This window comes from Bubalus bubalis, chromosome 15, assembly GCF_019923935.1.
Source record: "Bubalus bubalis isolate 160015118507 breed Murrah chromosome 15, NDDB_SH_1, whole genome shotgun sequence".
In the NCBI taxonomy this organism is placed as follows: Eukaryota; Metazoa; Chordata; class Mammalia; order Artiodactyla; family Bovidae; genus Bubalus; species Bubalus bubalis.
In genome coordinates, this window is record NC_059171.1 from 60,591,506 (window position 1) to 60,616,551 (window position 25,046).

A 25,046-nucleotide genomic window follows, 5' to 3' on the forward strand; every position below is an offset into this window, starting at 1 on the left:
TTTTCAGGAAGTCAAGGGTTTTTCTAGTGAGCTTCTCTACCATGACCATTTGTGTGCTATGTCTGTGCATTCTGCTAGCTGAAATAGCAATGTGTATGCTGACAATTTAAGCCATTTCTCTTCCCTTCTCACTCTCCACACAAGCTGCTCAAATATTCAAGAAATGAATGAAATAACAAGCTTATTATCCTTTTTCCATCCAGCATATGACCCAGGGTTTTTGTGCTAATTGGCAGTTTTACATCATTTTCACAATCAACCAAAATAAAAAGGTGAGGGGATTTCACCCTTAACCTTATCCTGTCAAGTTCTTCTATCTATTCATTGCTTATCCATTAGATAAAATTTCCCTGAAGGCAGTGTTTTTGAAATTAATGACACATAAATGCTAAGGTGACTGAATTATGGATCCATGTTCTCAGAAATAGAATATTAACTCTCCACACAGAATGTTTCAGCTTTTATTTTAACCAGAGCTTCCTTGCCATGGACAAGCAGAATTTCTGCATTTCTCTAGAGAATGCCTAAGCACATACATTACATAATTGTACTAAGTAAAACCTAGTAAAACCAAGTAGACATTTTAAAATAACAGAAGTGGTAGAACCAAACAACACAGTTTACAGGAAGACTGCAAAAATTCAACACAGAGTTAAAACCTTTGCAATGCAATGAGGTGAGTAAATTCTACTGTGGCAGGGCTACTGGCATGGTTATTTTGCTTGGTACCTAAGTCATAAGAAGGTAGCCTGAGACTTATAGTCTGGACTTCTACATGTTGTTATGAAGGCAACAACCTAGAAACAATGATACAACAGTTTATCCAACGATATAGAAAGCCAGGAGGAAACAAGTACTGGGTCCCATTTAATCACACACACATACAAGGATGCCAGTCCACGCCTGGCTGCATGGACAACACAGCCATGTCAGTCCTGTTTTTTCCAGTGATCTTCTTGTAGATTCAAAGACAGCCAGGCTGATCCGTGTTGGGGGGGGGGGGGGGAGGCGGGGGGTGCCGTCGATAGGCGGGTCACTCGGCTCTGCCCGATGTGTATCCCGAGGATGTCAAAATACAGTCACTCACTCTACGAAGACAGACGAAGCTTCAAATCTGGGTTTGTGGCAGAATATCCACTTTGCTTTTTGTCCATCACCTCAAAGGATGAGCAGTTACTCTACACTTACATTTTTAATGTTGAAAAACTACTCAGGATTCACAAAATAATTTTGTGAGTTACAAAGAAAGTAAATAGAATGTTTCCAAGAAATTTGAAAGATACTAAAATGAATTTGAAGAGAGCTCTGAAACCCACCAGCAGAGCACTGTTCAAATGCTATCAAAATGCACTGGAAATAGAAAACCATATTCTGAAGCTATTAATACTATTATTTGTCACCCAAGGTATGTTTCTAAATTTACATTTTCTAAACTGATAGCTATGAATCACCCTGTTGTTCCTAATAGCTTTGAGAGCCAAGGAAGCAATTCTTATTCATGAAAACCAGGAAGGGAGTTAGCGTCTTCCTTGGGGAGGGGAGGGGGAAGAACTCCCTTCCTGATTTTCCATTTCATTTATTTTGTTAAAAGTATTTTAAAGCTAAGAGAAAGTGGTTAATGTCCATTAATCTAAGTTAACAAATCCTGCCACACCAGCAACACTACGTTAGATCACACCTAATCCTGACCGTAGGAAACAAATACTTTTAGAAATTTTCATTCCTGTTTGGAATTCATCCCAAAGGGAGGGGGGGAACCTCTTTTAAAATGCTCATTAATGACTGGAGTCTGGTTAATGCTCTGCCCTCAGGTCTGAAGACTATAGATGGCTGGGCAAAGCTAATGTCAGTCCTCTCTATTAATTCACTTTTGTCTCCTGTAAGTGAAGATAAAATAAAGATAGGGTGCTGTCTGGTTTCCTTTCTCAGCTTGGACCAGACATCACCCAAGGCCCTGTGGAAAGGAACCCAGGAGAGGTTATTATAAGGTCTCATCATTTCAGCTCTCTCTGAGGCGAAGAGAATGAAGCATATGAGGAGAAAGGGAACGCTGGAATGGATGCGCATCTCCTCTTAATCTCATTAAGTCCACAAAAACCTGTGAGATTAGTACACGTTTTGTACACGTTTTAGTACACACATATTTATAAAGTTCTCAACCTCGAAAAGCAATATGCACACAAAGAATTGCAACGAACTGCTCCAAGCTGTACTAGAGGTCGTCGGGGGCAGAGGGGCGTAGGGGGATTGAATCCCTCTGCAGAGGGAAGCGATGACGAGTAACCGAGCCACGGAAGAGAGCGGCGTTGCATGTGCGCTCGCTCACCTGTCCACACAGCGCTGTTTGGGATGCTCGGCGCCAGCAGTGGCTCCACCAGGGGGCGCCGCAACCCTGCCGGGGACTCGGCTCCTGGCCTTTCCCGAGCCTGGCGCGCGGGGCTCCGCGGTGACCATAGGAGTGGGAAAGTGGAAACGCTAAGAGAGAAGTGGCTGGGACACGAAGGGTTTATCACCGCTTTTATATTAATAACTGCTGTGTAGACATCACAGCCCATTTCCATCCTCCTTCACCCAAAGCCCCGGCTTCCGCTAGGCGCGCGCACACACACATTGACACACACACACACACACACACACACACATACACACACACGCACGCACACATTCATCCCCTGCCCCGTCACTCAGAGCAGCACCCCGAGCTGCTCTGAGTCCCTCGCGAATTCCCGGGCGGCCTCAGCCTCTCTCCAGCTCGGCGAGGTGGGAGCGCCCGCGCGCACCCGGACCCTCTTCCCCAGCGGCGAGAGCGCGCGGAAAAGCGCCAGGGCCCCGTGCCAGGCTGCTCTGCAGCTGGAGCAGCGCAGACGGTCGCTGCTGGAAATTCGAGAAGCCGAGCGTGGAGCCGAAGCCAGGGCGCCCGCAGCAAAGGGCTTCTCCCATGACGGCGCCGAGGGCTCTTCCTAGATCCGGGCTGCGCTCGGCTGGGGCGGGAGGCTAGAGGGGAACGGAAAGTGGGTCTCAGCGTCACGACCCTCTTCCTCCCCTCCCGTGTCAAGCTCAGGGGTTGCCTCGGTGCCCTTTGGCATTAGGCAGCCGTCTGTGCGCTGTCAGCCGCAGCGGTCCCCAAGCTCCGCGCGCTCCCGCAGCACCCTGAGGCCTCGGCAAATTCAAATTGCGCGCGCAGCCACAGAGCTTCCGAGGCCGGAGGTCCCGGGACAGGCCCAAGAATCCGCATCTCTAGCAAGCTGGGAGAGGGGTTGCGGGAGCGCCGCGGGTCGGGAACCACCCTGAGCGACCCGGAACGCCGGGTCCTCGTTATCGGGCTCAGGAGGTGGTGCGGCACGCCAGCAGCTGGCGGAGGCTCCGGCGGAAGCTGTCGTCCAGGAAGGCGTAGAGGAAAGGGTTGAGGCAGCTGTTGGCGTAGCTCAGACTGGTGATGAAGTAGGACACGGCGATGACCAGCGGCGTCTGCGGGAGGTCGGTGGTGAGCGCCACCACGGTGCTCAGGTGGTAGGGCGTCCAGCAGAGGAGGCACACGGCCAGGATGGCCACCACCAGGACGGTCACCCGCTTCTTGGCGCGGTCCAGGACCTTGGCGTGGCTGTCGAGGCGTATGGCGCGCAGCCGGCACAGCAGCGAGGTGTAGAGGACGCAGATGGTGGACACTGGGATGGCGAAGCCGAGCACCAGCGTGTACAGGCGGCTCGCGCGCCACCACAAGGCCTCGGGCTGCGGGAAGACCAGCACGCACTGGCGCCGGCCCTGCTCCTCGTCGAGCCGCGCGAACACCGCGAAGGGCAGCACCACCAGGGTCGCGACCCCCCAGACGGCCAGGCTCACCGCGCGCGCGGCGCCGTACGTGCGGCCGGCCACTCGGCGCGACTCGGCGGTGGCCAGCACCACCAGGTAGCGGTCGGCGCTCATGACCGTGAGGAAATAGAGGCTGGAGAAGGTGTTGTACTGGTCGACGGCCACGACGAGCTTGCATAGGAGCTCCCCGAAGGGCCAGCGCCTCAGCAGAAAGTCGGCGATGTTGACAGGCAGCACGAGCGTGAAAAGCTCGTCGGCCACGGCCAGGTTGAGGATGAACAGGTTGGTGACGGTCTTCCTGCGCGGCGCCCGCAGGAGCACGAACAGCACCGCCGAGTTGCCCGCCAGTCCCACCGCGCAGATCACCGCGTACACAACGGGCACGGCCACGGCCAGCGGCGGCGGCAGCGGCGGCGCCGGCCCGGACGCGTTGGGGCAGCCGAGAGTGGGTGCGGGCGCGGGGCACGACGTGTTGGCGCGCTCCGGCCCCCAGTACGACGCGTTGTGCATCCTGGCGAGGACAGAGACTCGGTCTTCTCCGCCGTTGCCCCGCGGGGGTCTGCGGTCCCGGGGACCCGACCCGCGCTCCGAGCTAGTCACCGGCCTTCTACGGGAGGCCCGTTCCCGCCGCCCTCTCAGCGCAACAGCGCCGCGGACTCCGGGGCTGCGAGGCGGAATGGACGGAGGGCACCACTGAGGCTTGTGGACCACGCGCAGCTCTGCGGAGAAGAGCAGTTCCTAAGGGAGGGGGTGGCCGGCGCCCAACCTGCCCCACGTGATCGCTCTCGGCCACCTGTTGAAATCTTCCTCTGACTCGTTGGCTACATCAAGGAAGTGCTAGAGAGAAGAGTCCTTACCTTTATAGGAAAAACACAAACCCACTTTCCCTACCTGAGCTCCCACCCCGCCCCCGGAGGTCCGAGTCAGCCCAGAGAGTCCTGTAGCGGCCAGCTTGGGTCCCACGAGGTTCCGTGCGCCCCGGGGAACAGCGCACCCAAGGACAGCAGCTGGCTCACCCGGCCGATGCGGGGACCGGGTCTGCGTCTTCGCGAGCCGGCGGGAGAGGCAGCGGCGGCGCGGGCGGGCTGCTCCCCTCCTCCCGGTGTGAGCCCAGAGACGTCCGCCGGAGCCTTGGCGGGTCCCGCCTCCCGCCTGGAAGCCGTGGGCTGGTGCAACCCAGACCGCGCGCCCTGGAGATCTGACCGCCGCCCCTAGCGCCCAACCGCAAGCAGAATAGGGCTCGAACCTAGAATCGCATTACCCGAAACTTAAGGAATCACTTTCTTCCTTCCAGGAGTGTGACCTCACTCGATTTGAATTAATGAAAAACTCTTCTGTTAAGACGTAAATGAAAGAAAAGCAAAGTTAGAGTCTGTTTTAAAAGGAGAGCAATGCAGTCGAGGCTCCCATTCCAGTGTTTTGTTTTTGTTTTTGTTTTTTTTTACACTCTACCCCCAATTTGTTGTTGTTTAGTCGCTAAATCGAGCGGGCTTAGTGCGACCCCATGACTGTAGCCTGCCAGGCTCCTCTGTCCATGGGATTCTCCAGGCAAGAATACTGGAGTGGGTTGCCATTTTCTCCTCCAGGGGATCTTCCCGACCCAAGGATGGAACCTGGGTCTCCAGCATTGTCAGGTGGATTCTTTACCACTGAGTTCTCTGGGAGGCCCCGTAAAATAAAAAAATATATTGAATGCTACAGAAAATGCTCACAACAATTTTAGTAAGTAAAAGCAGTAAACAAAACATTTAAGAAACACAAAAAAATATAAACATTTTCTAAAAGTTTTTTTTAAATTCCTGTTTCTTCCTCCACCATCCTTTGGGAGAGCCAGCAAATTACAGCTCATGAGAGTCTGTGCCGCGTCCCTGGGATAAGTCTCCCTTTCGCAGGAGCAAGAGCCCGAGTAACACGCATGTTTGGTCCTTTGTGATGCCTTGGTAGAGGACCGGGCCTGAGACACTGAGGAGGAGACTGGAAGCAGCCAGTGGAAGAAGCTTGGAAGGGGCAGAAATACAAATGCTTTCCCTTACCCACTCAGTCCTCTTTTTACTAGAATCTGTATAATTTTGATTTCCCTGCAGTTTCATGCTTTGTGTGAAAAAAAAAATGACAAGAGAGTCAGGCTACATGCATGAGCAAAAATGTGGCAAACACAACATGATGTTAAGAGAAAGAAAAAAATATAAAATATATAGCACAGATAGTGTACATATAACACACACACACACACATACACACACACACACACACATATATACACACACACACACATATGCATCCCTGGATAGGGAAGATCCCCTGGAGAAGGAAATGGCAACCCACACCAGTATTCTTGGCTGGAGATTCCCATGGACAGAGGAGCCTGGCAGGCTGCAGTCCACTGAGTCACCAAGAGTCACACACAACTGAGCAACTACCTAACGCATGTGGATGTATCTGTCTATATGTATGTGTATATATACATATATAACTGCTTCATTTGCAAGCATTTGAAGGCTTTCTAGCTTTTATTTATTTTTTTTTCCAAGGGAACTGCAACTATCAGAGAGTAAATTTTTTATATAGAAAAATAACAAACTTTTACCCACATACATTTAATTAATGTGAAATAGAACTACAACATTTTATATCATATGATTTTTCTGCTATAAAGACTGTTTGCTGAAAAATATATTTTGTGCAAAAATTAAAGGGACTGTATTTCCAGAGAGTAGAAAAGGGAAGATGAATTGCCAGTGGGCACCCAGCGTCAGGAACAGGGTTTTCTCCCAACACCTACCCCACTGCCAGCAGTGGGAGTGGTGACAACTGGTGACATAAAAATAAAGATTTTATATTACTTTGAAATAGATAATGCCAGATTATTTCAATATTATGAAAAGCAAACATTCACTCCTGACCATTTAAAGACATGTCCTAAAAAATTCTATTCTGTTCTCAACATTAATCTGGACAGGGGGATGAGGGTGGTGCAGATGGCAGACTTAAAAAAAAGAGAAAACATACAAAAGGAATATATAAGACATTATGCATTTAGTACAAATAATTAAAAATGTGACACACTTTCTAAGAAAAGTTATTTTTACAAATTTTTAAATCCTGTAAAGACCAGGTATATGTTGCAAGGGGTTAAAAACAAGTCATTGATGAATGATAACCACTTTTAGTACAGTTCATGCAATTATTTATCTGCATTGGAAAGCTACTGTCCAAACCACAAAATGTATGCTCTGCCACAATTACTTTGTATTTGGTGCTGACAGAGCTCTTGAGAAAGTTCTATACAAACTGAAGATTATAGAAATTTTAAAAGTATAATCTGAAAAAAAACATACAAAAATGTGTAAACAAAAAGAAGCTTTAGAGTTGCAGGGCATTATAAAATCGGTAATGTGGTTTAAGACAAAGAAAATCACCTCTTGTATGTTTAAAAAAATTGCTAGTATAATCCTAAAAGTTCAGAATTGTGTTGTCAACAGCAAAAGGCCCCGGGTGTAGGGTGGCCACGCTGCCCAGGGCAGGGGTCCTGCAGCCGCCAGCTCAAGCCCACCACCCACGTGCAGGGACGTGGAAAAGATCCCGTGACCAGGCCCACCTGGGAGGGGCTCCAGCACTAACGCACTTACACTCCTCTTTCATCTACCCTGTTAGAGAGGAAAGCTGCTTTTAAAAGAGATTACCAACAGTATAAATTCTGGTAAAGCACTGAGAATTAGGTATGAGATTTTTGGCACAAAGCACTTTTTAAAGTCAACCTCATTTTGCAAAATATCTGGAATTTCTCATTTGAAAATTAAAACTTAGAACATACACATAAGTGTATAAATGGTTTCATGAATGAACAAGTTAGATTCCATGTTTCCTTAAACACTGCACATACCTTCCTTTACTCCAGAACCAGGGATCTGTGTGCACACGCCTCCATGTTCCACATATACAGACATTGCACAACTAACATCATAAAGTACACACTAATGCAGTCTGGCAATATTAGGGCTCGCCTTTCAATATTATTCTTGTAAGTATTCAGAGTCAATATTATTTCCCAGAAAAGCTAGATGACCAGTTTCAGAAAAAGAACGCCTGCTATCTTTCCTTGACCCCTAATATTAAAATCTATACCAATATATTTAGGCATTTCATTTATGTGTTTCTGCATTTCAAGTTCAGCAAAACCTGTTTTTGATGTTTCTTATATCATTCCTTCAATAACAGGAGAAGCTTCGTCTAATGTAAAAAAATTAAAATGAGTCCACAGGGCAGTAATTTTTCAGAGATCTTGCTCCATTCTGAAAAGCACTGCAGAATAATGTTTAAGTCTGTCAATTTTCAGACAGCCAATTAGGTGCAAAGTCTGCGAAACATTGTGTAACATACGGTGATAGCTGGACGTGTCTTACTGCACAATGTAATTCCATTTCCTCCTCCCTGAGGCCTGTTAGGGTATGCTACAGCTGCTGAAAGGATTTCGGTTTTTCTTGGTCCTCTGTCTGTTGGGCCTGAGGTTGATGACATCTCCACCATTGAGGGTACTTGAATTCTGACCCAAGTGACTCCCAGCAGACGTGCTAAAGACCCCAATTTTGTTACTACTTGAATGCATTGATTCTGGATTCTCAGCTATTTGTTGTTTAAGCTTTTGAAGATATTTTTCAGCCAAATATTTAAAAACTTCACTGACATTCAGGTCCTCCTTCACTGAAGTCCTGTAGAATCTCAACTTCAACTTTTTTGCCAGTGCCTCGGCTTCCTCATTCTTTATACAAGAGTCATCCAGGAGATCGATCTTGCTTTGTACGAGTGCAGTTGGTATGTCTCCAACTTCAGCCACCACTTTCTCTCTCCAACTGGAAATGGCTTCAAAAGATTCCCTGTCTGTGGTAGAAAATACAAGCACACAAGCCTGGGCTCCTCGATAGTAGGCCTTGGTTATCGCATCAGACTCCTCCTGACCTGCTGTATCCCATAACATGAGCCTGACGTCTTCGTCATTAACTTGGATTTGTCGCTCCAAAAAATCAACTCCGATGGTTTTCTCATAGTCTTTTGTAAAAATGCCTTTGCAATACCGCTGAATCATACTTGACTTTCCAACTGCACCGTTCCCTACAACCACCATCTTGATGGCCACTTCCATATCTTCCCCCAACATTTTTGGAGTTGAAAAGGTTTCTGTGCCAACTTTAATTCCAGGTGATCAGATCTTCTCTCTCAAACCTCGCCGGGAAGGGCCGGGAGCGGGCCGACTTTCTAGCTTTTAAATTACTGATGTCCAGCTTAGCTGCATGTGGACAGAAACCAAACTCAATATGATCTCAATTCATTGGCATTTGTTGAAACATTACCCTGATACCAAAACCAAGAAAAGACCTTACAAGGAAGGAAAACAACAAATTCATGAACAGAGATGAAAAAGACTCAACAAAATCTTAGCAAATTTAATCCAACATTGTGTCAAGAACATTGTACAACATGACCACATGAGATTTACCCCAGGTATACAAGCTTGTTACAACATTTAAAAATCCATTCATATAATCTATCACATCAACAGCCATTTGAAGAGAAATCACATATCATATCCATAGAAATGGCAAAAGCAATTGACCAAGTTCAACCCCCATTTATGATAAAACTTTCAGCAGGAATAGTGAAGAACTTCATCACCTGCAGAAGGAACATTTACTTAAAAAACCCTCCAGGTAACATCACACCTAATAATGAGAAGCTAATACACACTTTCCCGCTAGATTGGAGGAAAGCAAAAGTGTTCCTTCTCACCACTCTTTTTCATATTGTGCTGGAAATCTTAGCTAATGCAATAGAAAGTCTTTCTTTTTACTTGCCCCTTACCTGCCAACAGAACTCAGGGGGAAGGTCCTTGCACACAAGGGCACTATCCCCAGAGATCTCAGAGAGCATGGGGTCGGGGGGTGGGGGAGTTGGATGGGGCCTAGAGACCAGAGTCTGCTCTGTGTCCCATTGTCCCTGCAAGTCCCACAAACATCTGTTCACCAAACACCTGCTTGTCCGTCTCCATGTGAACTGCATCATCCTTGCTGAAGTCCCCACCTGCCCCCCCACCCTCAGATGCCATGGAACCCTCGACTTGTCCTGGGGCCTCATATGACTGGGGCCCTGTGCGTATGTAATTAAATCTGAGTTTCTCCTGTCAGTCCGTCTCACAACAGTTTAATTCCTGGACCAGCCATAAGAACCTAGAAGGAGTAGAGGGAAATGCTTTTCTTCTCAAAGAGCACTCGTATCAGTTTGCTTTTGCAACTTATGAAGATAAGATAATAAACACAAATTGCTCCTAATGTGTCTTCATATTGGAACCCCGTGTGCCATAAGCATCATTATGACTGACAGATGGGCCATGAAGGTGCTGGCAGCCTCAAGTCTGAGGGCAGAAGTGTATGTACAACGCTGCTTTGTTTACCCAGATGTTCCCCAGAAGACATTTCTAGTAATAAAATACGTTGCAACATTTTTCTGTGTTCATTTTTTTTTTAAATAAAGCTTCTTGGAGCTGCTTGGTTATTACTGTTTCAAAATGAAATGCTTTGATGACACTACACAGATGACAGCACTTTCTGATTTCTGCGCATTGTACTCCTGAGGGCTTCACGGAAGGAAACCGATCAACACAAAGTGGTCGCCGAGTTTATTCATCAAGTTGTGGTGAGGGGTGGGTGGGGGAACAGACAAAGCACGAACTCTGTTATAAACTACGGACTTTGATTAAAATAATTGATGGATACCAGTTCATTGATTGTAACAGATGTACCACACCGGTTCAAGATGTTAGTAAGAGGGTAATTCCTCATCATTATACTGGAAGGCAGGTCAGTAGCACAGAAACTCACACAGCAGTAGAGTTGAAGTCCGAAATATGATACCTACGGGGACCAGGCACTTACTGGCCAACTCATGGCCGATCACGCATTATCCCAGGCTGGTGTGTTCACCCTGGAGAGGCTGGGTGCTTTTCTGACCAGGCTGACTCATCAGCACTTTATCCAATGGAACAAATGCTCTAATATTTAGTTCAAATAGTGAATCTTAAAATTTTTATGTCTTCTTTCATCCAAGAGTTTATAATTGTTCCATTTAAAACCTTGCTATGTCGTTTATTCACCTTCCTCTCTTCTCTCACTAATAGTGGCCCCGATCAGTCCTAATTTCTCAGTCAGCTCTTTCTGGTGGTAGTTAAATAATTTATTTCCTTTACTTCCTGATGGCCGGGGTCAAGTTCTCACAGAGTCGGCTGGAAGAAAATATCACCAAAATGTTATCTGAGATTTGTCTGCCTCAGGGTGTGGAAAATGCATGACATACAACAGTCACCGAGGAATCCTAATGCATAAGACAATGTGTAGAACACTGAGAAACAGGATGGTGAGAAAGCAGCTATCAACAAGGCAAAAGAGTTCTGCAAGGTAATCGTAAATCCGAAGTGAAAAATGGTAGAACGGGAGGTGAAGGCTGAAGACGTTTCTTACTGCAGGTCCTCTCAGAATCCTGAGTATACTAATGTTAATCGGGAATGCCAGTTCATACTGCAGTAGGCAGAATCCCATAGACTGGTTACCTGAGAACACTTTTTTATGTGGGTGCTTCCCAGAGATAAGCATTCTTCAGAACACACCTTAGAAAATGCAGCAAAGAATAAAGTGCCATAGTAAAGGTGAAGTAGGATTGAGGCAAAGTCTGGTGGGAGTCCATGAGAAGAATTGTTCTTCCCAGTCAGGGGAAAGCAGGGGAGGCTCCACTGAGGAGGTGGCGTTGCAGCTGATCTCTGAAGGATACGATGAGGATAAGATGATACGGACAGTCCTGGTCAAAGAGCGTGAACAACAGAATGAGACATGAAACTGCATACCTTGAGGAGAGAAGAATTTTGACATTCTATTCCAGGAAACTAGGAGGATGGTGCACCTCTGACCAATGATAGGGAGAAAGAAACATAAACTTTGACCAGAATGACCTGGAAGATGAAGGAAGTGGAATGTGGGAGACAGAGGTAAGGGGCTATTTGGGATTTGTTAAATGTGTGATGAAGTTCTTGGTGTGGTTTTCAAGAGACAAGTGAGCCTGGAGATTAGAACAGAGCCCTAAGGAGAAAATAAAGATTTGAGGGATCCTTTCCCATCCAACATCCAAAATATGGGACCAGAGAAAGTAGCCTATTAGAGATCAACCCTTGATGATGTTAATCCCAATACCTCAGAAAGCAAATTACTTGATAAAGGTCTCAGAAAATCACATCCATCTTTACAGCAGCAGAGAATAAGAGTTCTGATCCTGATAGATGTAATCCTCTTAAAGATGAAATGACCTTTTTTGTTCTTTGTTACAAGACCATAACACACAGGACAGTCAAATGGTAGTCTCTCAGGAAATTACAGCAGAATTTCATCCTAACTGATATCTCAGCCATCTTTCATGTTGTTTGAAAGAAAACTGGTCTACCTTCTCTGGTGTGACGGATAACGGGAAATATCCACCTATATCAATTCCTGTGTGTGTGCTAAGTCGCTTTAGTCATGTCTGACTCTTTCTGATCCTATGGACTGTAGCCCACCAGGTTCCTCTGTCCATAGGATTCTCCAGGCATGAATACTTCAGTGGGTTGCCATGCCCTACTCCAGGGGATCTTCCTGACTCAAGGATCGAACCTGTGTCTCTTATGTCTCCTGCATTGGCAGGTGGGTTCTTTACTACTGGCACCACCTGGGAAGCCCACATCAGTTCATTATAGTAGCTAATGGATTGGCTGAATGGTCAGTAAGGGATACAGCAAGGACAGGATTGGAAGACTAGTGACAAAGAAGCTTGGGGTGTCCGTGTACCTCTGTGGACAGATCTCTCAAACGGGGTTTGTGTTAATTATATGTGTTGCTATCTATTATAGCAAATGACCCTCCAAAACTTGGTGAATTAAAATAACAACCCAGTAATGACTTAGCTGGTTCCCTGCTTCACCATCTGCTGAGGATGCAGTCCAGGTGTCAGAGCTGCTGTCTCCTGGACAGGATCCACCTCCAGGGAAAGTGATTGTGGGCAAGAGTCAGTTTCTGGGACTGGAAGCCTTAGTCCCTCACATGGGCTGTGGCCATGACCCGCCCTTCATCACATGACAGGTCGCCCTTACGGTCAGGGCAGGAGGAGCCAGACAGTCTCTTGTCACCTCAGTGGCATGTGATCACATTTCATTTCCTGGAAGCAAGACCTTGAGTCCAGCCCATGCTCAATGGGAGGGCATCACACAGGGATATGAATGCCTGGAGGCAGGGACAGCGGGAAGCACCATTCAAGGCTGCCCACCCACCACACTCTCCTGTGAATACTCATCCAAGGGCATCCATGGCCTAGGGGGCTCTCAGGACCCAGGGACACACGGATGCGCTCTTTGGATTCAGTCAGCATCCTCCCCCAGCCCCCTGTACCTTTTCACAGACAAGAGAAAGGTATCCATGGTGATAAGGATGCTATTTGTGGCTTCGGCCAACACACACTTCTCTTCACCAAGGCTGACCTTGCTCTCTGCTGCCTCATCTGCCAACAGCAGAGAGAAATGCCTTAGACCCAAACAGGGAACAATTCTCCAGGAGGAACAACTAGCTACCTGGTTGCAGGTTGGTCACTCTGGTTCTATTCTATCACAGAGGACAAGAGATTCATCCTCATTGCACGGTGACTTTACGTGTTAGTCTTTAGGGAGCAGATTTTTCAGCGGAAGATGATTGAATGTAAGGATGTTCACATGGGCTATGATAGGCACAGTGACCTTTGGGACTGCAGGGCTCACTCAAAGAGGTGAACATAGCCTTCATCTCTGTGTTTTGACTGTCAGGCACACAGGAGGTGCTCAATAAGTGTTTAACAGATGAATCAATACATTCAAATTACTGTATTGAAGGATGCTACTGAGTTCATCATGAACCCTCTCAAGTGATATTGTCATTTCAAATATTTCAGAGATGTTTCAATCCAAGTGTTGTCTTCAGATTTTCAGTTAACTGCTCGGGGTGATGGAGGAAACTGCAAGCAAGGATGACCTCAGATGAAACCAGTTATGTGCTGCCTGCATGGCACACACGCAGAGGTGGTCCTGGCTGTTGTTCATTATCCATGTTTCTCTGTGGTTACGCTTGGCCAGCCTTGTAACTTGCGAGGCTGCCTGTAAAACTGACCATATTTACAGCTTGACTGTCAGGTTGGCTGGCAGGCAATGTATGTATGGCTTATGTTTCTGTAACTTAAAGGTCACAAGACTTTAATAAAAGACCAAAGGCTATTATCATTCATCTGCTTTCTTTTATGGCCCTATGTGAGAAACACAGGTAATATTGATAATTTTGGAGGTTCTTATTAAGGTACCTAGAATATAATACTGAGACCTGGAAAAGATGTAAGACGGCATAATAACCCTGTATGTGTAATTTACTATTCAGGACTTAACATCTCTACACAACATGGGCTTTTCCCCTCTTTGCTGTGATTTGAAAGAGTTCTGCTGTCGTGTTCCTGGGCAGGCTCCCCCAGATGACCTGTACCTTCCCAGTGTTGCACAGGCCTGAAGAATCAAAGACACACACCTTGGCTGTCCCCAGAAGAGCTCTGGGCCCCGCAGCGTGATACCCAAGACCACACTGCACTAGCAGCTCTGAGAAACCAACGCTGTTTGCAAGGCTTCCTTGGGAAAACATCTCCCACTCAAGTTGTAGGTGCCTTGCATGTATGTGTGCTTAGTCGCTTCAGTCATATCTGACTCTTTGCGAGCACGTGGGCTGTCTCCTCTGTCCATGGAGATTCTCCAGGCAAGAATACTGGAGTGGGTTGCCATGGTCTCCTCCAGGGGATCTTCCTGACCCAGGGATTGAACCCGCATCTCTTATATCTCCTGCATTGGCAGGGGGGTTCTTTACCACTAGCATCACCTGGGAAGTCTGAAGATGCCTGAGGGAAGCTGAATCTATGAATCCTGTAAAGTTCTACTTGTTTCAAGACTAGCTCTTGTGAAGGAACTGGTCAAGAAGTCTTACAGTTTTGATGACTGAAACCAAGATGGATGTCGCTTTCTGTGATAGCCCGAAGGAAAGTGGGAGTGTTTGGAAGGACAATGGCAGAAAACTCATTCTGGTAAGAAACTTAGGTTTACTGGAGGTGTGTGAAGTGCCAGGTTCACCTGTGTCATCTCGTTTAATTCTCAGCTCAGTGCTGTTACTGCCTGCCATCCTCTCAGTGAGAAGGCTAGGCGTAGACAACACGGTGGAAGGTCACGAAGTGGTAGGCAGATGCTGGAGAGCTTAGAATCAGACCAGCCATTGCTCCTAATTACTCCCCCAGACTGCACTTCTTTGATTTTTGCTTTAGAAGGCCAGGAAAAGAAATAAGATATCCAGGACCCCTTATAAATAAGTAACACAATTCTGAGTATTTAAAAAAAAAAAAAAAGGTCATGCAAGCAAGCCTTGAAATTACATCCAATTAAGCTGTCTGATTTGCCTAATATTTTTCCAAACTGCAGACACTTTTGTTTACCAGAGAACATTTTACTTAAATTTTCAGTTCTTAATAGCACTCAAGGACATCCCTAGTGGTTCAGTGGATAAGAATCCACCTGCCAGTGTAGGTGACTCCTGTTCGATCCCTGGTCCGGAAAGGTTCCACATGCTGTGGAGCAACTAAGCCCGCATGCCACAACTTCTGAAGCCTGAGTACCTAGAGCCAGCGCTCCACAACAAGGGGAGCTGCAGCAAGGAGAAGCCCAAGCACTGCAACTAGAGAAAGCCCGCGCAAAGCAGTGAAGACCCAGTGCAGCAAAAATAAAATAAATAAGTATATAAATGATTTTAAAAAATAATTTATAACTCCATAACTCTCGATAGTATGTTAGTGATGTGCAACCATCATGTATCCGGGTTACTTCAGGTCAGTTTGTGATAAACCAAGAGGGTGATGTCATAGCAACCCAGGGGACCCTTTGTGTTCTCTCCTCTCCTTGCTCAGCTGTTTTCTTTTCTCTTATGAGTCCAGAGACAACCGTTAATAAGGTGCAGGTATAATAAGGCAGCCTCTCTAAAATATCACATTTTCAACTCTCTGATGAAGCTTAATTTTCTGAAGAATTTTTCTTTTGTAGATGCACTCAGTCTATAGTCCCTGGGGTCACAAAGAGTCAGACACGACCGAATGACTAGCACTTTAATTTTTCACTCTTTTCACTCACTTAATTTAGGTAGAATATGTACTTTTGTATTACATATAATGACTCCTTCATGTAATAGTTCAGTTCAGTTCAGTGGCTCAGTCGTGTCCGACTCTGTGACCTCATGAACCACAGCACGCCAGGCCTCCCTGTCCATCACCAACTCCCAGAGTCTACCCAAACCCATGTCCATTGAGTCAGTGATGCCATCCAACCACCTCATCCTCTGTCGTCCCCTTCTCCTCCTGCCCCCAATCCCTCCCAGCATCAGGGTCTTTTCAAATGAGTCAGCTCTTCACATCAGGTGGCCAAAGTATTGGAGTTTCAGCTTCAACATCAGTCCTACCAATGAACACCCAGGACTGATCTCCTTTAGGATGGAGATCATGTAATAAGTAGATACTAAATGAGTGCCAGACATTCTGATATGGGTCAGTTATAATCATCATAATGTGAAATAATTTTTTACATTTATATTTTATGATCTTCCTAGCAAAGGTTCTAAATAATTAAAGTTTATTTCCAATTAAAATGAAGTTAACATATAAACTCTGGTACATGAATTTGTAACAAGATCGTAATTCTAAAGAAATAGAATGTCACCATTATAATTAGTCTATTCTTTTAACTTGAAACCCTTTAAAAATAAGAAATGGAGCTGTCTACATCTCAAGTTTGGTCAGCGCACACTCCACATAACCCCACTCAGGGACTTTTGTTGAGATGCACCTTTGAGCAGGTTCCAGGCCCAGCAGTAATCAAAAGGCACAATAAACTTGAGAAGTTGCATGAGGAGTCTTAACAGGAGGACCAAGAAACTTGTAGGTAACACTTTGGAAAATAGGCAAGAAATAAGAAATAATGTATCCTGCAACTGGCCTCAGTGCAGGAAGAGGGTCTCTGAAGTGCTGAACCTCTGAGTTCTCCAAGTTGTAAGGAATGACTCAGTGTGCAGGTCCCCCTTTAAGTTGGGCACGAGGCTCAAGGGGGTGAAAGAGAAAGAGAGCAATGAGTTAAACCAGCCTGGGGCCAGCTGTCTAGAAGAACCGAGGGTGTGGTCACCAGCAAACAGGACTGACTGGGAAGTGAAAGTTGCTCAGTTGTGTCTGACTCTTTGCAACCCCATGAAGTGTAGTCCATGGAATTATCCAGGCCAGAATACTGGAGTGGGTAGCCGTTCCCTTCTCCAGGGGTATCTCCCCAACCCAGGGATCGAACCCAGGCCTCCCACGTTGCAGGTGAATTTTTTACCAGTTGAACCAGAAGGGAAGCCCAAGAATACTGGAGTGGGTAGCCTATCCCTTCCCCAGCAGATCTTCCCAACCCAGGAATCAAACTGGGGTCTCCTGCATTGCAGGCGGATTCTTTACCAACTGAGCTATCAAATAGAAAAAAGTCTCTGGAGATTTAAAGAAGGCTGCCCTGCTGGGACCTGCAGGTGGGGCTCGTTGAGAAGCAGACTGCATTTGCAGAGCCCTTGGAACCCCCTTGGAGGAAGGGAAGGGAGGAAAACGGGACTCACAGAGAAGTTGAGCTCTGAGGTAGCCTCAGTGGTGGCCAGCCTATGGGGGCTCTGAAGCTGGTGTGATGTGGTCAAGTTGTCCCCACCTGGGGCAGGGGTGGAGGGCTTTGTACTCCTGCATAGACCGTCTGGATGTGGCTACCCCAGGAAGGGGCATAACTTTGGCAAGTCGGCTCCCTTCCACTAATGCATGCCTAGGCCAACTGTCCACAGCACTACAGGTTACCAGGAAAATAAGCCCTTCCATTCTAAACAGAGGTCTGGGCAGTGCCCACTTTACCAAGAAACCAGTCTGAACCACAAGAACCTGTGACCGGTTGAGCCGTAAAATGACACTTGAATCCTAATCAACGTGGTAGGTCATGAGCTTGAGTCCACAGGGAGGAGAAATTCTGACATGCAGTAGATGTACTTTCCCCTGTTTCTGCTGCTGCTGCTGCTGCTAAGTCTCTCCAGTCATGTCTGACTCTGTGCGACCCCATAGACGGCAGCCCACCAGGCTCCCCCATCTGTGGGATTCTCCGGGCAAGAACACTGGAGTGGGTTGCCATTTCCTTCTCCAATGCATAAAGTGAAAAGTGAAAGTGAAGTCACTCAGTTGTCTGACTCTTAGCGACCCCATGGACTGTCGCCCTCCATTTCTACTAAGTACAACTAAAACCCTGGACACAATGTATGAGACAAATACAAGAGACCTCAGCAACTTCCCTGGTGGTCCAGTGGATAAGAATCCACCTGCCAGTGCAGGGAACACAGGTTTGACACCAGGTCCAGGAGGATTCCACATTCCGAGGGGCAACTAAGCCCATGCACCACAACTGCTGAAGCTAGAGTGCCGAGATCCCACGTTCCACAAGAGAAGCCGCCGCAGTGAGAAGCCCGCCTGCTGCAACTAGGGAGTAACCCCTGCTCACCACAACTAGAGGAAAGCAACAAAGACCCAACGCAGCCAAAAATAAAGAAAAGAAAACTCAAAGGGGTAGAGAGCAAGCAGGCCAGCCAGGGACCCTGTTGCCTGAGGGACATGGGGAAGTTCCTCAGCTTTTCTTCTTGCCTCTCTCAGCCTGGTTGTGGAGCCAAAGGAGCGGGCAACCTGGAAACACCAGTGGGTGCAGATCCAAACAGTCTTACCACCACCAAAAAAATCTGTGCTTTCTAGCCAAAGGACAAGGAAAACCATAATCTGTAAGGACAGAAGTTTATAGACAATAGCCACAATACTGCAGCCAAATGCCACAGAAAACACTGCATCTCACCACACACACACCAGCAAAGGAAAGTGAGGACCCCAGCCACCCCCCAGCACCGACCTATGATGGTCACCCCAAATCTCCACAGTGGAAGGAAGAACCAGGGACTTTTGTGACCACATGCAGTGAGGAGATCCCACACAGTGTCACCAGACCCCACAGTGGAGACGGCTTTCACCTCCACCCACCAGGAACCAGGAGATCAAAAGCCCTGGGGAGTCAGCGTGGACTTCCACCTCCGCTGGCAGTGTCATGGGCTTGTGCCCCTTGTTTTGCTGGAGAAGTGCCAGAAAAAACACACACACACACACACACACACACAGTTAAAATATACAGTTTAATTAAGATGCAAAGTTTCATAATAGAAGGCAAAAATGTCCAGGTTTGAATAGAAAATTACCTGTCACACCAAGAACAAGAAGACCTGGGCTGAAAGAATGAAAGACAACAAACGAAGCCAGCAGCACAGTGACAGCAGTGTTAGAATTATCCTGCAAAGATGCAAGCGGCGGGGATAAAAATAGTTCCGTGAGCAATCACAAAACACTTGAATTAAGTGATAAACAGAAAGCCTCGGCAAAGAAAAGCAGCCCAATGCGAATTTTAGAACTGAAATAAATACAATAATGGAAACTAAAAGCTCAGGGGATGGACCTAGAGTCTATTATGCAGGGTGAAGTAAGTTAGAAAGAGAAAGATAAATATCATATACTAATGGCCTCCTCATGCGAAGAGTTGAGTCATTGGAAAAGACTCTGATGCTGGGAGGGATTGGGGGCAGGAGAAGGGGCCGACAGAGGATGAGATGGCTGGATGGCATCACTGACTCGATGGATATGAGTCTGAGTGAACTCTGGGAGTTGGTGTTGGATAGGGAGGCCTGGCGTTCTGCGATTCATGGGGTCTCAAAAGAGTCGGACACGACTGAGCGACTGAACTGAACTGAATGCATATGTATGGAATTTAGAAAGATGGCACTGAAGAATTTATTTGCAGGGCAGCAATGGAGAAACAGACATAGAGAACAGACTATGGACACAGGGACAGGGGAGGAGAGGGTAAGACGAATGGAAAGAGTAACTTGAAACTTACATTCAGTTCAGTTCAGTTCAGTCGCTGAGTCGTGTCCAACTCTTTGCGGCCCCATGAAACTTACATTACCATATGTAAAATAGATAGAAAAAGGGAATTTGCTGTATGTCTCAGGAAACTCCAACAGGGGCTCTGTATCAACCTGGAGGGGTGGGATGGGAAGGAAGATGAGGGGAAGGTTCAAGAGGGAGGGGACATATGTATATGTATGGCTGATTCATGCTGAGGTTTGACAAAAAACAACAACATTCTGTAAAATAATTATCCTTCAATTAAAAAATGAATGAATTTTTTTTAAAAAAGAAAATCTGCTTAACTGATACCATTCAACTTTGGAATAATTTTATTGTTTTCAATAGCCAAAAAACTGCCTTGCTAACTTTACACTTCTATATTAAACTTGAATATTAACTGAGGGGGAAAAAAAAAAAGCTCTGTGGATGGGCTCAACAACAGACAGGAGGGGACAAAGAATCGGTACATGGAAAAAGGGAAAAATAGGAAATTTCTAATCTGAACAAAAGAGAGAAAATAGGTTTTAAAATAAACAGGTCTTCCCTGGTGGCTCAGTGGTAAAGAATCCATCTGCCAAGGCAGGAGATGTAGGTTCCATCCCTGATTCAGGGAGATGCCACATGCCCCAGAGCAGCTAAGCCCATGCGCTGCAACTACTGAGCGTGTGCTCTAGAGTCCCGGAACTGCTACTACTGAGCCCTCGTGCTGCAACCGCTGAAGCCCAGGCACCCTAGAGCCTGTGCTCTGCAACAAGAGAAGCCACCACGATGAGAAGCCCATGGCACTGCAGCAAAAGTAGCCCGTGCTCGCCGCAACTGGAGAAAAGCCCACACAGGAATGAAGACCCAGCACAGTCAAAATGAGTAAATAAAATGTAAAATAAATAAATAAACAAACAGAGGAAGGGGTGAATCAGAAGCTTGGGATGAACACACATGCACACTACCACACATAAGGTAGATAACCAAAAAGGACCTACTGTATAGGACAGAGAACACTGCTAAATATTATGTGATAACTTATATGAGAAAATAATCTAAAAAAGAATGTATATATACATATAGTCATGTAGACTGGGGGCTTCCCTGGTGGCTCAGATGGTAAAGTGTCTGCCTGCAATGCGGGAGATCCGGGTTCGATTCCTGGGTGGGGAAGATCCCCTGGAGAAGGAAATGGCAATCCACTCCAGCACTCTTGCCTGGAAAATCCCATGGATGGAGGATCCTGATAGGCTACAGTCTATGGGGTCACAAAGAGTTGGACATGACTGAGCAACTTCACTTTCACTTCACGTGTGGAACTGAATCACTTTGCTGTATACCTGAAACTAACACAACATTGCATAACAACTACACCCCAATAAAATAAAATAAATAAAGAGGGACTTCCCTGGTGGTCCAGTGGTTAAGACTCTGAGATTTCACTGCTGGGGGCAGGGGTTTGATTCTTGGTTGGAGAGCTAAGATCCAATATGCTGCTTAGTGATGAAAATAAATAAATAAACAGAGTCTCAGGGCCCTTGTCCCTGTGGGATAAGAACTAGGGGTTACCAATGGGGAAAAGAGTGGCATTAGGAGCAAGATAGGAGAAGGGGATCAAGAGGCACAAACTACTAGGGATAAAATAAATAAACCCCAAGGGTGTATTGTACAGCACAGGGGATACAGCCAATATTTTATAATAACTTTAAATGGAGTATAATCTCTCAAAAGATCAAAGCAGTGTGTTCTTAAAACTATAATATTGTGAATCAACTATACTTCAGTTTTAAAAAGAAATATATTAAAATTCTTATGTTAAGTTTCAACAAATTCTATCTCTCCAAAGGCTCTTGGTGCCATGTCTGTCTTCAGATCGTTGGGTCTGTGGGCTCACCTTTTCTATAACTGCTGGCATTTCTCTGAAGGTTACAAAAGAGAAAAGTTCTTGAAAAGTTAATGAGTCTGTCTTCTGGGGCTCTGAAAGGAAATCGAGATTGTCCATAGCTTAATGATGGTCTGGCTGCCCTGTACAAGGATGTCAAAAACCATATGCTTCCCTCATCAGACAGGTTTTGACTGGCTACCTGCTGCTACCTGCTGTCTAGGAGCTCTGAGGCAGGCAGGGAGCCTGTATCAAGCAGAACCTTCATCTCTGATCCATCAAGTGACTACATTCAAGCTTATACATTTACCTTAAAGATGTCAAACACATCACACCACATCATCCTGTTGCTCATTTGATCAAAACCTGCTCTAAAGGGCTTATTTTAATGGGCACACATTGGCCTTGGCATCCAGCACTTCACTGCTTCCAGTGACTCATACATGAAGAAAAGATAGAGAACATCTGACTTCTCTAACATTTAATTCAAGCCAGCTACCATTTATGCAGCATACACTATTGTAGCCTCAGTCCAGGTAGGTCTTTCTCCAACTCCGCCATACCTGTCACCATCTGCCCCCATCAAAGTGCTCCTTTTTTCTCCTCTTAACTTAATGAAACCACCATGTAAATGATCATTGTTTTAGACTCACAGACATAGAGAACAGACATGCGGTTGCCAAGGTAAAGGATGGGGAGAAATGTATTGGGAGTTTGGGACTAGCAGATGCAAACAGTTATATAAAGAATGGATAAACAAGGACCTATTGTATAGCGTGGAGAACTTTGCTCAGTATTCTGTAATAACCTAAACAGGGAAAGAACTTGAAAAAGAATAGATACATGTCTATATATAGCTGAATCACTTTGCTGTGCACCTGAAACTAATAAAACATTCTTAATCAATTATATTTCCATATGAGATAAAATAATGAATAGGGTCTTCCTTGGTGGCCCAATGGTTAAGACTCCATGCTTCCAGTGCAGAGGACTTCCATCCCTTGATCAAGGAACTAAGATCCCACATGCCTTGCACAGTGGCCCCCAGAAAAAATAGATAAACAAGAAGCTCTTACAGTATAGCACAATATATTCAATATTGTGTATTGAATATACATATATTCAATATCTATATTGAATATACATATATCAATGTATATTCACTATTTTTAATAAAGCATAGTGGAAAAAATTTGAATAAGAATACATATATATGTGTAACTGAGTCACTTTACTGTACAGCAGAAATTAGAACAACTTTGTAAATCAACTATACTTCAATGAAGTAATTTTTTTTAAGTGATCATTGTTTATGTCAGTCCCCCCTCCCCATCTATATCTAATCAATTATCAAAACATGCTGATTTTCTCAAATTTCCTGCCTTCTCTCCAACTACCTGCCCATTCTCGGGCTGGGTCTATTGTAATGGCTTTCTGCTGCTTCTTGCTGCCATTAGACTTGCCCTGCTAGACTCTGGCCTTGGTGCAAATGCCAGGTCATCAGTATGACTCCACCTCTGCCCCAACTTCTGCCCCCACTCCATTGTCCTCAGCCGTCCTTCCTTCATGCCAGCCAGCTTCCTGGCAGGTATCACCCCCTTGACTGGAACCACCCCATCACTAATGTCATTTTATGGCTTCCCACCTGTAAAATGAACCACAGAAAAGCTTGCAGTTTGCAACCCAAGTGCTTTTTGCCTCAATGGATTCATTCATGTAAGAAATATTTAGTAAACTCCCTGCTCTCTGCAAGGCTGGAAGTGTCATGGTGAACTGAATGTCTACACAAGGTGACAGTCTAGGGGACTCTTCTGGAAATCCCAGCTCCTCACCGCAAACCCAGATGAGTCTTACTGGGAGAGACTTCTAACCAACCAGGTTCCCCCCCTCAATCTGTTTCACACCAGTCTCCTCCCCCAGTTGTGCTTCCTGCTGTGTTCATGAATATAAGAACAAATAGATCTGCTCTCCAAGATCTTATAGTCCTTGAGAGAAGATGAGAACCAGGTGCATGTCCCCCTAGAAGTGCAGAGAACAGTCAGAGAAACACAGCATCACTGTACTAGGTAACAGAGAATTTCCTTCAAGAGGCAAGCCCTGGGCACCTGGTGAGAAGCATCTCCTGGTGCCTGGAGATGAGAGGAGTAGGTAGCAGCCCACAAATCTGAGGACATCACAGAATGACAGGGGGTGCAGAAGTTTTCATGGGGAGGGAGCATTAAGATGGGTAGAATTTGCAGAAAGAACAGTGAGGAAAGGGCATGCATTGTAGACACGAGCGGTCCCTGGCAGTGGGAGACCAGGCTGGAGTTGCTTCGAGGATTAATTTCTCTGGAAGGAGAAAGGACAGCCAGAGGATTGATGTCTTAATAAACAAGTGACCAATGTTTTGGGAGAAGGTATAATCTCAAATTGGCTAAATTTGTTTGATTCAGTTTTTATTTAAGTTTTCTGAGTTGTCGGCAGATAGTCACCATTAATTTAGAGTGCTGTCTGTATCTAGGCAACAGCTTGGGATGTCAACTTACTGTGCATCATTCAACAATCTACTCGTTCAATCTGAGTTTCCAAACATATATTTCTTTCTCTTTTCTGTGTGCTAAGCATGAATTTAATGCACAATTATTGATGGATTTATTTTAGTTCTGATATAAATAGATAATATGCCTTCTGAGTCATGTAGTTGCATCCTTTTGCTTTTTGTCTTTAAATTTGATTTGTTTGAGGACTTTCCTGGTGGTCCAGTGATTCAGAATCTGTCTACCAATGCAGGGGATATGGTTTGATCCCTGCTCTGGGACGATCCCACGTGCTGAGGGGCAACTAAGCTGGTTCACCACAACTATTGAGCCTGTGGGCTCTAGAGTCCATACTCCAAGACAAAAGGAGCCACCACAATGAGAAATGCACCCACCACAACTAGAGAAAACCCACATACAGCCATAAAGACTCAGTACAGCCATAAATAAATTTATAGTAAATAAATAATTTTCTTCCTTGTTAAGACTGAGCAATATTCCATTGTATAGATGGACCACATTTTAAAATAAATTTGATTTGCTTGAAAGTTAAATGAATTCCTTATAAAATTATTAAAAATACTCATAAAATTTCCCATGTGTATGTTAGTTGATTATGTCTTATAGCCAGCTTACATCCAAATCAGAGATTGTGTTATATGTAGTTTTCTTTCCAACATTTCCAAGGACTTCAGTTTGTGAGGCCATGAAGTAACTGTTGGGATTGCTGCAAAGCAAATATTGGTCTGGCTCAC

General features: G+C 45.7%; 2 protein-coding genes across 2 annotated transcripts; both read right to left on the bottom strand.

Moving 5' to 3' along the window:
• Nucleotides 1–447: 447 nt before the first annotated feature.
• Nucleotides 448–4,927, bottom strand: NPBWR1 (neuropeptides B and W receptor 1). Its single transcript, XM_044928768.2, has one exon. The coding sequence runs from the start codon at nt 4,318–4,320 to the stop codon at nt 3,325–3,327; it is 996 nt and encodes a 331-aa protein (XP_044784703.1). The 5' UTR covers nt 4,321–4,927; the 3' UTR covers nt 448–3,324.
• A 1,679-nt stretch (nt 4,928–6,606) lies between these two features.
• On the bottom strand, nt 6,607–9,052 carry LOC102411520 (ras-related protein Rab-23-like). The gene has a single exon (XM_044928769.2). It carries the CDS (start codon nt 8,963–8,965, stop codon nt 8,252–8,254), a length of 714 nt encoding a protein of 237 aa, XP_044784704.1. The 5' UTR covers nt 8,966–9,052; the 3' UTR covers nt 6,607–8,251.
• Between the last annotated feature and the right edge of the window lie 15,994 nt (nt 9,053–25,046).